The sequence below is a fragment of the Podarcis raffonei genome, chromosome 13 (assembly GCF_027172205.1).
Source record: "Podarcis raffonei isolate rPodRaf1 chromosome 13, rPodRaf1.pri, whole genome shotgun sequence".
Classification (NCBI taxonomy): Eukaryota; Metazoa; Chordata; class Lepidosauria; order Squamata; family Lacertidae; genus Podarcis; species Podarcis raffonei.
In genome coordinates, this window is record NC_070614.1 from 17,676,912 (window position 1) to 17,690,094 (window position 13,183).

The following is a 13,183-nucleotide window of genomic DNA, read 5'->3' on the forward strand; positions in this document are numbered from 1 at the left end:
ACATAATACCAAACCATAGTTAGAACAAGCTACCATTTCTAAATCAATAACAAACCATTGGTTTACATCATGATTTGTTGCTAGAAAGATAAACCATGGTTCATCTACTGAGCTGGGTTCAGGCATTCTAACAAACCACACTTTGACTCAACAAACCATAGCTTAGCATTATCTGTGAATCAGGCATGTCAGTTGCCTTGTAGGCCTGTTGTCAGACAATAAGAGAAAATATGACTATTTTAAATAAAAAGGGGAAGCCTTTTACCTACTGTTTTGAAAGTTGGGTGTCTTTCCCTCCAACCTTTATCAACTTAAATCTGGAGACAGATAATTGTTTTGTTTTAAGATAGTTGGGAGGTAGAGGAAAGATAGTGAAAATTGGTATGATAGACCCATTGCAACATATAGTAGAAACAGTCATTTTTATTTATTTTTATTTTAGTCCCTCGGTAATCTTTGACCAAATGGGTCTTGCAAGTTTTGGAAACTACAAAAACATGCCAGACCTGTTTGATCAGAAATAATAGTGGATGAGCAAATACACTTTGTAAGTAGGTCTGTCCCACTTCCATCCACTCTCTGGAAAAACACAAACAAAATCCCAACAGATATTCCTGGTTCTTCTCTTCCATGATGGGTTTTTCTCTCAAATCAGTGTGAGATTTCATGGCAATAGTACAGGCAATATTTTTCAAGTAACCGCATTCATAACACATGCAAATACTCATTGGTCATTAAAAATAATAATGAGGATGAGGATGTTTCGGAAATAAAGAGTGACAAATTTGAATTAAATGTGTCACAGCAAAATATTATGTGGGAATGTTAATTGTATGTCCCTAGTTGGAAGGACCCTAGATTTGTAATCTAGATTTGTAGGCTACAGGAAGGACATATACTAATTCTGGAGGGTGGACTATCACTATACCTTACATGCAGAAGGTCTTGCATTCAATCCTTAAATTCTCCAGTTTAAAAGAGTCAGGTTTTGGTAATATGAACAATCCCTGTCTGAGTACCTGAAGAACCACTGCTGGTCAGACTAGCCCTTTTCAAGGGGTTCTTTGTTTTGGGCAAACTGCAGGCACTGAGGACCCACTTTGGGAGGCAAAGGGTAAAAGCTCCTTTTGCCACACACACACACACACCAGGTTTGATTCAGATAAAAACCCCAGGCCTACAATCAGCCACTTTTCCCTCTTCCTCCTTAAGCCAGGAACTCTAAAGGAGAAGGTCAAATAGGAGAGCCTCAGGGACCAGATGGGACCAAAGTCCCGTTAAGGGTTGTGTCTAATGTTAGTTACACTTGTAGTAGACCCAGTGAAACTAATAGACACAATTAACTTAGAATCATACAGTTGGAAGGTACCCTGAGGGTCATCTAGTCCAGCCCCTTGCAATGCAGGAATATGCAGCTGTCCCATACAGGGATCAAACCTGCAACCTTGGTGTTATCTGCATGATGCTTTAGCCAACTAGGCCATCAGCTGAGGTCCATTAATTTCAGTGCATCTGCCCTGAATAAAAACTTAGCTGGACCCAACACATGTATATCACAAAATGGTCTGTTTCATGAGTGCATACCCACACATCAAGGATACCTATCAATACATCAGCTCTAAATAAAAACATGTGGTGAGTTGGATCCAGAAGTTAGTGAAGCTGGAGCCGCCGCTACCCCGCCCCACTGAAATCAACGAGACTTTGTAATGACTAATCTATCCCATTGATTTCAAATGAAACTGAAGAATGACTGGTTCTGCCCCAGTATGCATTCAGTATAAAACCTAAGATTAGCAATGATGAAACCATAGGCTTGCATTCTAAATATATAGACTCATATGAGGCAAAGGAAGGTGTGGGGGGAGAAACACAGAGAGAGAGAGAGAGATGAATCCAGCGAATTAGAGAAGGCTTGAGAAAATAGATATGTCTCGAGGCACTACTTGAAGAGTGGGAGGTACTGAATCATACAGATATCTGGAGTTGACATTCTTCTTCCAGATCTATAGAAGTTAAATCTGTGGTTGCATGGAGGGCCAGACACATTGGGCAGATCCACCCCATGCATTTCAAGGGCACACATTTAAAGCACGTTACGTCTCCGAAATAATCCTGGGAACTGTAGTTTGTTAAGGGTGCCTGGAACTTGAAGCTGTGTGCAGGGGGAACGATAGTTCCCAGGATTCTTTGGGGAAAGCTGTGTGTCTTAAAGAGGCATAGGATGTGCCTTGAATGTATGGTGTGGGTCTGCCTTGTTTCTAGTGCACCTGCACAGAATTGCACACACCTGGACATGAAAGTGGCACGTCGTGCTCTAAAGTACTGCGTGCTCTGCATCCATTTCACATATTTCAGCTGATGAAGTTCTCTTTGAAGTATTTACGGTGCAGTGTGCAACGGTCAAGTTTTTCTAGCATAGCTTTAACGAAAAGAATCAACGCCTTCCTGGCTTTTAAAACAGTTCAGGGCACAATGTGGCAGAGTAAATGGACGCAGCGCACACAGCAGGTGGAGAAGAGCACTGGGGAGCAGCTGTAGCTCAAGTGACAGAGCATATGCTTGGCATGTAGAAGGTCCCAGGTTCCGTCCTGATATCTCCAGGGTGGGCTTCTGCCTGAAATCCTGGAGCACGTCTGCCAGTCCATGTACACTAACCAGCCTCCCCCAATCTGGTGCCTTACAGCTTTTTTTGGACTACAACTCCCATCAGCCCCAGGCTGCAGCTGATGGGACTTGTAGTTCCAAAAAGCTGGCATCAATACTGAGCTAGATAGACCATTGATCTTACTTGATATAACGCAAGCTTCCTATGTTCTGTATTCAGTGGAGGGGACCTTTCCTATCTTAGGCAGTAACTGCGGCATAAGAACTGGGATGTGAGAAGTATGGCAGTGTATCCCTGTTGTAATATGTGAAATGCTGGAGGACACTGAGGAAATTGTATTTAGTTTTGCCACACGTGACAGAGCATGTACTGCCTGCCTGACACATGTCCTAGTCTCCGTCAGTGATGAACCACACTTAAAGGTCCTTGTATAGAAGTGATTTCTGTGTGGGAAATTCATCTTGCTTGAAGCACCCTGAGAGTTTCTTATGGAAGTGTGAGATTAGAGTTGAGGGACATGCCTCTGGAGAGATGGTTAGGTGTCATGATGTGCAACTGCAGTAATAGCCCCCTCTCTCCCCTTTCCTCACTTCTTCCAGTTCCGCTACAAGACCCGAGTTTACAAGCAGACCAACCTGGATGAGAAGCAGCTGGCAAAACTCCACACTAAGGTGAGAAAAGAAAGACCTTTCAACATCTCCACCCCCCACCTCCAAAACCCCACCATAGAAATAAAAATCTCTGTCCGGAGAGCAGCTGGCTTTAAAAATCCCGTATTTTAGTACAGTTTCAGCATTCCAACTCCATTGCAGTGTATGCTCTGCTATGGAAATACTGTGCAGATCAGACAAATTATGAGAGTATTCTGATTTACTTAAAAGCCACCCCTTCACTGCTTCAGAGCTAGCATAGAGCTGCAAACCATTACAGTGATACCTCGGGTTACAGACGCTTCAGGTTACAGACTCTGCTAACCCAGAAATAGTACCTCGGGTTAAGAGCTTTGCTTCAGAATGAGAACAGAAATTGTGCAGCAGCCGCGCGGCAGCAGCAGGAGGCCCCATTAGCTTAAGTGGTACCTCAGGTTAAGAACAGTTTCAGGTTAAGAACGGACCTCCAGAATGAATTAAGTTATTGACCCGAGGTACCACTGTAGTTTCTTAGCAGGCTAGTTAAATAAACAGGCTAGTAACTTTCGTGAGCTTATTTATAAGGTTGCATTTAATAAGCCAGAATGCAAAAGAATGCACACCTGGGACTCTCCATGGAATGAATAGCGGAGCCCTTGCAGGCAGGAAACATCTGTAGCCCTGCTTGAGCCCCTCATGCCCACAAGACACTCTGGGAGGCTTAAGCGTGAGGCCCAGCTCCACTGTGTTCCTCTTTTCAACCTGCAGTATTCTGTCCCCTCCCTTTCCCGCCCCACAATGGCTGTCACTGGCAACTCTTTCCCCAGACGGGATTGAAGAAGTTCCTGGAGTACGTTCAGCATGGATCGGCCGAGAAAGTGGCACGGCTCCTGGACAAAGGGCTGGATCCCAACTACCACGATTCTGACACTGGCGGTAACTATCGAGGGGGCACACAAAGCGGGGGAGTCGGGGAGCCTGGGGTGCCCACCACACAACCCACCCCTCTCCTCACAATAGTAACCCTGTGGTTTCCCTGCAGAGACGCCTTTGACATTAGCTGCCCAGCTGGATGGCACCATCGACGTGATCCGGCTGCTATGCCTTGGCGGTGCCCACATAGACTTCCGGGCGAAAGATGGAGCCACAGCACTACACAAAGCTGTGTGCTCCCACCACTACCCAGCCCTGATGGTAATGCCAATTGCCAATTCCTTCTCAGTACTGTACTGGGAGATGTGAGAATAAAGATGTGGGAGCAGAAGAAAATGTCAGCGGCAGCATATCTCCTCCACCTTCCCGGCTCCTTATGCTTTTGTTGTTATATATAAGCATATATGAGAAGTATAAGAAGAGCGGTCCCTGCTCAAAGCATCTTACATTCTCATGTCAGCGCCAGATCTCTGCCTGGAGGCTCTTACAATATTTTGCTGGGACAGGTCGCTGCCGCAAGAAGCTGCCAAACTAATACCAGGATTTGTGCGACGTGCAGATCTTCTGGATCCCCTGTTAAGCATAATCCAATATGGTGGGGTTTCCATGCCAGCTGAATTTGCTAGCCAAAGGGTCACAGAAGGGGCCACTCTGGCTTTCAGTCTGTGGATCAATAGTGTGTCTCTGTGCAGGGGCTGCCATGTTTGGTAGGCCGTCATTTAAAAGAGCACAGCTATGGTGCATGTTTTGTGGGGAGAGCCACTGCCTGCACTTTTGGAGGAGTCACACTTTTGGAGGCTGCATGTTGATCAGCTAAGTTATTTTCTCTTGGGCTGGAACTGAGAGCCTTTCAACGATCTTTGTTTGTTTGACCAAAAACTTGACATGAGCCAACAGTGTGACGTGGCAGCTAAAAAAGCCAATGCAATTCTGGGCTGCATCAATAGGAGTATAGCATCTAGATCAAGGGAAGTAATAGTGCCACTGTATTCTGCTCTGGTCAGACCTCACCTGGAGTACTGTGTCCAGTTCTGGGCACCACAGTTCAAGAAGGACACTGACAAACTGGAACGTGTCCAGAGGAGGGCAACCAAAATGGTCAAAGGCCTGGAAACGATGCCTTATGAGGAACGGCTAAGGGAGCTGGGCATGTTTAGCCTGGAGAAGAGGAGGTTAAGGGGTGATATGATAGCCATGTTCAAATATATAAAAGGATGTCACATAGAGGAGGGAGAAAGGTTGTTTTCTGCTGCTCCAGAGAAGCGGACACAGAGCAATGGTTCCAAACTACAAGAAAGAAGATTCCACCTAAACATTAGGAAGAACTTCCTGACAGTAAGAGCTGTTCGACAGTGGAATTTGCTGCCAAGGAGTGTGGTGGAGTCTCCTTCTTTGGAGGTCTTTAAGCAGAGGCTTGACAACCATATGTCAGGAGTGCTCTGATGGTGTTTCCTGCTTGGCAGGGGGTTGGACTCGATGGCCCTTGTGGTCTCTTCCAACTCTATGATTCTATGATTCTATTCTATGATCTCTGGCCTCCTCCTTACTTGCTCCCCTTTGCCACTTGCCCCAGACAGTAATAGTGGAACGGACTCCGCTGGGAAGTTGTGGATTCTCCTTCCTTGGAGGTTTTTAAGCAGAGATTGGATGGCCATCTGTCATGGATGCTTTACAATAATAATAATAATTTTATTATCAATACCCTGCCCATCTGGCTGGGTTTCCCCAGCCACTCTTTAGTTGAGATTCCTGCATTGCAGGGGGTTGGATTAGATGACCCTCGGGGTCCTTTCCATCTCTACAATTCTATGTTGTTATTAATCATAATTATAACTCTTAATGTATATATTGCTTCATGCCAAAATAGGTTTCTAAGCAGTATGCAATAATAAAAACCAGTGACACAAACATTGAGGTATAAGCACATGTGATTAAAATATGCAATAAAGCAATCCAATTAATACAGTGCAGAAATTAAAACAGGAGATTCAAGTCAAGAAGGAGCGTCTCCACCTCCATCGTTCTTCCCGGACACTGAGGTCCAGCTCTGAGGGTCTTCTGGTGGTTCCTTCACTGCGAGAAGTGAAGTCATGGGGAACCAGGCAGAGGGCCTTCTTGGCAGTGGCACCCGCCCTGTGGAACACCCTCCCATCAGATGTCAAAGAAATAAACAACTATCTGACTTTTAGAAGACATCAGAAGGCAGCCCTGTTTAGGGAAGTTTTTAATGTTTGATTTTTTTAAAAAAATGTGTTTTTTATTTTCAATGCAAATTTACAACAAAAATTACAAACATTGAATCCAAAATAAAACAGTACAAACAAGAAAAACAAAACAAAACACAAGAGGGAAAAAACACACAAAAAACAAAACAAAACACATCTACAAATAAAACCATATCATCATTCTAATCATTACGTACATATACACATATTGACTTCCTTCCTTTGTTCTAAGACCTCAAAATTTTTACTCTTTCTAAATTATTGTGTCTAATATAGATCACCTCTATCTTTATACTTTTTGCACCATTTTTCTCTTTATTTAACCCTGCAAAGCTTCATTCGTTACATACCGATATGCTTACTCCAGAACAATGTTTTTTCAAATACTCTTTAGCACATCACAGCATTCATAAGGGGACAATCGGACCAAAAATTATTAAAAGAATGGGGATTTGGTAATGTTTGATGTTTTATCGTGTTTTTAATATTCTGTCGGGAGCCACCCAGAGTGACTGGGGAAAACCCAGCCAGATGGGCGGGGTATAAATAAATTATTATTATTATTAAGCAAGAGAAAGCCTGTGTAAACAGGTGCGCCTTCAAAAGCACATACAATAAGCTGCTGCAAGTGGAGCAATATGTTTCATTCCTCAAGGGGCATGAAACAACCCTGCGCTGAACCTGCCTTTGCCATTCACGTCGGCCTGTCTTCCTCCCGCAGGCACTCTTGGACCTGGGAGGCTCACCCAATTACAAGGACCGCCGCGGGCTGACTCCGCTCTACCACACAGCCATGGTTGGAGGTGACCCGCGCTGCTGCGAGCTTCTGCTCTACAACCGAGCGCACATTGGTGCCACTGATGAGAATGGCTGGCAAGAGATACACCAGGTAAGGTCCTGCATATAGCAGCCGAGCTTTCAGGCACTCTTGAGATGCCCTGTCTGGCAGCCCTGGATTGTGTGTTTGAGAGGGCTAGGTTACCCATCTTACATCCTGTATGTGTCTCCTGCCAGGGTTGGCTCCAAGCCTAAAGATTGAGGGGGGTGGCTGTGACTTGGCACCTGTCCATCTGACCATCTAGCCCACATCTTCCATTCCTGACCTCTGCTTCCCCACGTACCAGGCCTGCCAGCACGGACACTCACAACACTTGGAGCACTTGCTGTTCTACGGCGCCGAGCCTGGGGCACAGAATGCATCCGGAAACACGGCGCTACACATCTGCGCACTCTACAACAAGGTAGGAATGGCGGAAGTAGAAAAAGAAGGTGCAGCACACATAACACGCCCTGTAAGGATGGGCATCTTTCTCTGTTTTGGTTTCTCGTTTTTCCAAATCTTTAAATTTGGGTTTCTCCACTTTCCTGCAGCAATTTGTGATTTGTTTAATTTAAAAAAAAATTCTCGTGAAAATTGGTCAGCGTTGTATTGCACGTTTCCCCCCAGCAATACACAATTGGGGGGGGAAATCCTAATATATAATGCATTTTTGTACATCTTGTCTGGTTGGCGAACTGCATCGCAAAATTCAGAGAAGTGTCGATTTCAAAGAACGATTGTGTTTCGGTTCACATACTGGCTTGGTTCTGTGAAGTGCGCATTTGGTAGTTTCTCATTAAAACGTGGACGAAATTGATCCCCAACCCCCATACATACAACAGTTTGAGAATGGTCAGGCCGATGCCTTTGCTGTGTTCAATCCAAGTTTGCCTTTCCTTTTTGGGATGGAACTTGTGGGAAGTGGGCAGGTAGCGGGGAGGAATTGCTCTGAGTCAGGGGTTGCCATTTGGGGTCATCGGAACAAGGACCTGCCATCCAATTTAAAAGAGACGCTGCCAGTGCTGCTGTTAGGTCACTTTATACTGTAGGCCTTATTTCATTTCACTTTTGAATTTGTATACTGCCTTTCTATATTGCTATACACCAGGCTGTTTGCAAGCTGAAGAAACAACAAAGATCACACGCCGTATAACAATCTGATCCAATACAAAAATGTCATTAAAAAAACCATAACTTTAAAATAAACAACTTGTATCAAATAAACTAATATTCAGTAATCCATTAGAATATAATAGTACACAGTAAAATTACATATCAGCAAATAATGATTAAACAGAAATTCACTATTTAACACTTACAATAAATAATTTCTAAGCCGTAATCAATAAAAATAACAGCAAGTCACAGTGCATAAAATAACACAGTACAAATTGAGAAACAAAGGCACACAACTTAACAAATTATTTTTAAAAAAAGCATCCCTGAACTTCTCTTCCCTGTTCCCAGTTTGTCCTAGGGCTGGAGGTTGGGGCAAGGCAGGTAATGGTGACCAGCACAAAGTCTGTCTCCTCTTCTGCCCCTCCACCTCCTCGTTAGATGGTAATGTGTATTACTTCATGGACTTCAAAATGTGATGAGACAGCCCTGCTGTGTTTAGTGGCTCTCCTGATCATTCTGCCAAGTTGGGGCTCTTGGCATCTGCCCTAAAGTCCTGCCCTGAGTGCACCACCAATTACTGTTGCTGCCTTTTGCAAGGAAGTGAACAGCGGCGGGGCAGTGAGAAAGACCCAGCAGTCTTAGCAACCCTAGCACTATCCCTTCAGGTGACAGGTAGTGTGGGCTGAACCCAGAGCAAGGTTGGGGGACCTTTTTCAGCCCAAGGACTGGATTATTTTCTGGGCAGCCTTCAGGAGTTACTTGACAGTGGTGGGTGAGGTCAGAGGCAAAAGCATGCAGAGCAATTGATGTACCGGTAAATATTATTTTTTTGCACTGTAGTCTTATAATAAATTCTAATTTCATTTAACCCATGTTGGGACTTACCGATGCACACACATTCTTGCCACCTTTGCAGATCTCTTGATGAGGGGTCGCTAACCTGTAAACCGCCATAGGTTGTTGGACTACAGCTCCCATCAACCCTGACCATTATCTGTGCTGGCTAAGGCTGATGGGAGTTGGAGTTCTACTGTATTCAGTGTGCCACAGGTGAACCCTCTTTGCTCTAGCTAGCTCCTGGCAACTTGTCCATCGAGAACAGCATGAATGGAAGATGTGCCTTATTCATTCCTTCTCTTTCTCCTCCCCCTCCCCTATCTCCCAGGAGAGCTGTGCTCGCATCCTGCTATACCGGGGAGCCAACAAAGAGATCAAGAACAACCATGGTCAGACTGCCTTCCAGGTGTGTGTGGTGAATTGGATCCAAGGGAGAGTGAGAGTGGGGCACACTGACCTAATCTGAACCAAGACATCACAGGACTGAGCCCCTGAATGTCTTGTCTCTGCCCTAGACCATGTCAGTATGGGTGTTTGGGGATTTAGGTGGATCTGTTATACTAAGGGGGATGTGGGTGGCTCTGTGGGTTAAACCACAGAGCCTAGGACTTGCCGATCAGAAGGTCAGCGGTTCGTATCCCCGCGACGGGGTGAGCTCCTGTTGCTTGGTCCCTGCTCCTGCCAACCTATCAGTTCGAAAGCACGTCGAGTGCAAGTAGATAAATAGGTACCACTCGGCGGGAAGGTAAATGGCGTTTCCGTGCGCTGCTCTGGTTCACCAGAAGCGGCTTAGTCATGCTGGCCACATGACCCAGAAGCTGTATGCCGGCTCCCTCGGCCAATAAAGCGAGATGAGCACCGCAACCCCAGAGTCGGCCATGACTGGTCAGGGGTCCCTTTACCTTTATTATACTAAGGAATAATAGTTTCCTGGTTTCATTTTGTTGGGATTGCCCTGCACTCTTTGCCCTGCACTTCTCACAAGGAAATAGGTACATTTCTTTTGCTGGCTGACTCTGTAGATCTGGAACTAGGCGCTCTCACCTTGTCGCCAGCATTGGCGCCTCGGTGTTATTAATTCTGCATAGCATAGGAGACACAAGGAGGGATCAGTTTCTCCATCTCCTCCTTGCACTAAATCCCCAAAACCATCAGATGGAGCTCACAGTCCCCCTAGCCCTGGTTCAAAATACTGTAGCAAAAAAAGGGTGCTTGGGAGTTCTGAAGGCAAATAGGACCAGTAGCTCTGCCCTGCTTGTAGGAATCATAGAAGTCATAGAAAGCTGCCTTATACTGAGCTAACGGACATTGGTCCATCCAGCTCAGTAATTTCTCAATGACTGGCAGTGGCTCTCTAGGGATTTAGGCTGGGGGGGGGGGTTCTCCCAGCCCTACCTGGAGATGCCAGGGATCGCCCCCCGGGGGCTTCTGCATGCACAGGAGATGCTCTACTGCTGGGCCACAGCCCCTCCCTTTAGCTGATATACTGCAAACCTCTCCTTGGCCTGCAGCAGCTCAGCTAAAGCAGCCGCCTCTGGGTCTAGACTGAGTCAGAGAATGTGAGCGTATCTGCAGCATGAGGCCCTGGACAATACAGTGGTATAAACTGAGTAAGTTAAGACCCAGAATTCCTTTCAGCTCTGCATGAGTTAAGGCCCATATTCTCCAGATATGCTGGAGTCGTTTGGCCAACGCCTGGACGGGAGAATGCCTGGGAGTCCCCTGTAGGCCATGTTGCACTCCGTGGAGGAAAGGTGGGCTGTATATTTAATTAGGATGGGAAAGAGGCATGGTGAAGAATTGGGCACATTCTGATAGATAGCAGGTGAGGTGTGCTAGCTTGGGTAAGGAGGAGTGGCATGCAGGTAAGTAAACAGGCTGGCACTGGGTTCTCCGTCGCTCCTCTGCCAGGCAACCCAGGGATGATGCAAGAGCTCCAACCCTGTACTAGGAAAAAGATAAATAAATGGCGGTCTAGTAACTTTAGTGGACTTATTTACAAGGTTGTGCTAAACCTGTGTCTGGGCTGCATCACCCCAAGCTGCAGACAAGGGTTCATATGAAGGATGATGATGTGCTACTATTAAACCATAGAAAACTCAGGGAAAACCCATGTTCAAACTGCTCTCCCTGACATTTAATTTTTCAGGATCAGGGATTGGCGAGGTGGGTGTATGAAGAAGCAAGCCATAATGTGAAATCTCCACTTCGAAGTGGACACAAGTTTCCCCAGTTTTAGCCCTCAGGGTGGGCTAAGAAATTGCCTTATGTTGGGTAGCTAGTGGATCAGCGACGCGGACTTATAAAAAATATTGGGGGGGCCCGGGAAAGCTCATGAATAATAAATAAGCTCATGAATATGCAAATAAAGTGGCGCCGCCTCCTCGTGAGCGAATAGGGGAGAGCGTGCTGCGCCTATTAATCAGCTCCAAAGGAAATTGGGTGGAGCTTTTGCTCGGGAGGGAGGGCAGGAGGCATGCAGCCCGCCCCCCCTGTGCATTTTGGGCTGGGGGAGGGGCGGCGATGGCGCTCTGCTGGAGGGGCGCCGGAGATTATTGGGGGGGCGGAGCCCCCCCAAACGAATTTTTGAGGGGGCTCGGGCCCCCTCAAGCCCCATGGAGTCGGCGCCTATGTAGTGGATTCCGGCAACAGAGGGCCAAATGGAGGGATCCAATCACCGCAGCCTTGAGCTTCTCAAACAAACTAGATCCCTAGTTTTGTACAGTTTTGTCAGCGCTCCTGAAGAAAAATAAACATTGTGCATACACATATTCTCTCCATGTTAGGTTGCGGTCATTACAGGGAATTTTGAGCTGGGAGAGCTGATCAAGAGCCACCGGGACTCAGATGTTGGTGAGTTTGATTGCAGGGTGGGTGCTGTTAACATTCCTCCACTACGAACGTAAAGGATTTGCAGTGCAATTAGATAACATGCCTACTCACGCATAAGTCCTTTTGAGTTCAGTGGGGACTTAGTCCCAGGTAAGGGTATATAGGATTACAGCTTGGCTACATGGCTACACTTCCTCCCCTACACCCATTCCCCCCTCCACACACACCAGTACCAATGAACATCCTGAATATTGTAGTTCTCTAATGAGGAAAATAATTTTAACGAATGCTTCACAACTACAATTCCCAGGGAACTTTGTGGGGATAACATGTCTGATCATAACAATAAGCCACAATTTAGCATTATGAAAACGAACCCAGCCTCTTGCCCTGGGATTGCATGTTCCTCTACAATCACCTTCAATGCAGCTGCAAGGAATAATTCATGTTTGTTTGCTTTTGTTTTAGATCAACGAAAATTTTGCAGGTTGTCCAAACGCTATAAACTGTGGTTAATCTTAGCAATTGCTGGCGTAAACAATGTATCTTCAAACTGTGGTTTATGAAGCTGGTTTGGTTTCACTGAGTATGGTTAAGATTCACCACAGTTTAGTGTTTGGACGACATACTAAACAACTTCGATCTAAAACAGAAGTGGAAGCTTCTAATCCCTTTGCAGCCATGCCCAGAATAGGAGTGAGGAGGGGGAAGTGAACAACCTTGGAAAGTCTTGCTTCATTCTAACAAGGGTTTAGCATTATGATGCCTGTAGCCCATGAGAGCTGAACTGGTTTAAATTCAGCATTGAGCCTCTTTTCACAAATGACACCTAGGTTTTTGCATTTTCTTTATTCATAAAGTAAATAGAAAACCTTGGCAAGACTGTACAATTGATTTATATGTTACTGTCTTCTGCCTTAGCAGTATTCATGAAGTGTACATTCCAAAATGTAAATGAAAGCATGTAAGGGCCTTAGGTCTGCAGTAGAATATGGCACCAACTGCTTGTTTTGTGCTACTTAGTTGGCATCACAGAGACCAACGCTAAAGAAATCCCAGGTAACTGGACATTTGATGGTGGCACCTAGGAATTCACTTGTTTATCCAGGCTGCTGCATTACTGGAGCTTTTAAAACATGATTTGGGCTCTCTTAAAAATTGTGCTAACTTGCAGGAAATT

The 13,183-nt window shown here is 45.6% G+C and overlaps 1 protein-coding gene across 6 annotated transcripts in view; it reads left to right on the forward strand.

Moving 5' to 3' along the window:
- SHANK1 (SH3 and multiple ankyrin repeat domains 1) overlaps window positions 1-13,183 on the forward strand; it is a 105,042-nt gene that overhangs the window by 38,131 nt on the left and 53,728 nt on the right. For all 6 annotated transcript variants that reach the window (XR_008327337.1, XR_008327336.1, XM_053362736.1 and 3 more), the window contains 7 exons: window positions 3,208-3,279; window positions 4,065-4,173; window positions 4,280-4,431; window positions 7,117-7,284; window positions 7,520-7,636; window positions 9,500-9,577; window positions 11,958-12,024. Coding sequence is in view for 4 of the 6 variants with exons in the window: in XM_053362736.1 (XP_053218711.1) it covers window positions 3,208-3,279; window positions 4,065-4,173; window positions 4,280-4,431; window positions 7,117-7,284; window positions 7,520-7,636; window positions 9,500-9,577; window positions 11,958-12,024 (763 nt within the window). In the remaining 2 variants the exon portion in view is untranslated. The remainder of the gene's footprint in view (window positions 1-3,207; window positions 3,280-4,064; window positions 4,174-4,279; window positions 4,432-7,116; window positions 7,285-7,519; window positions 7,637-9,499; window positions 9,578-11,957; window positions 12,025-13,183) is intronic.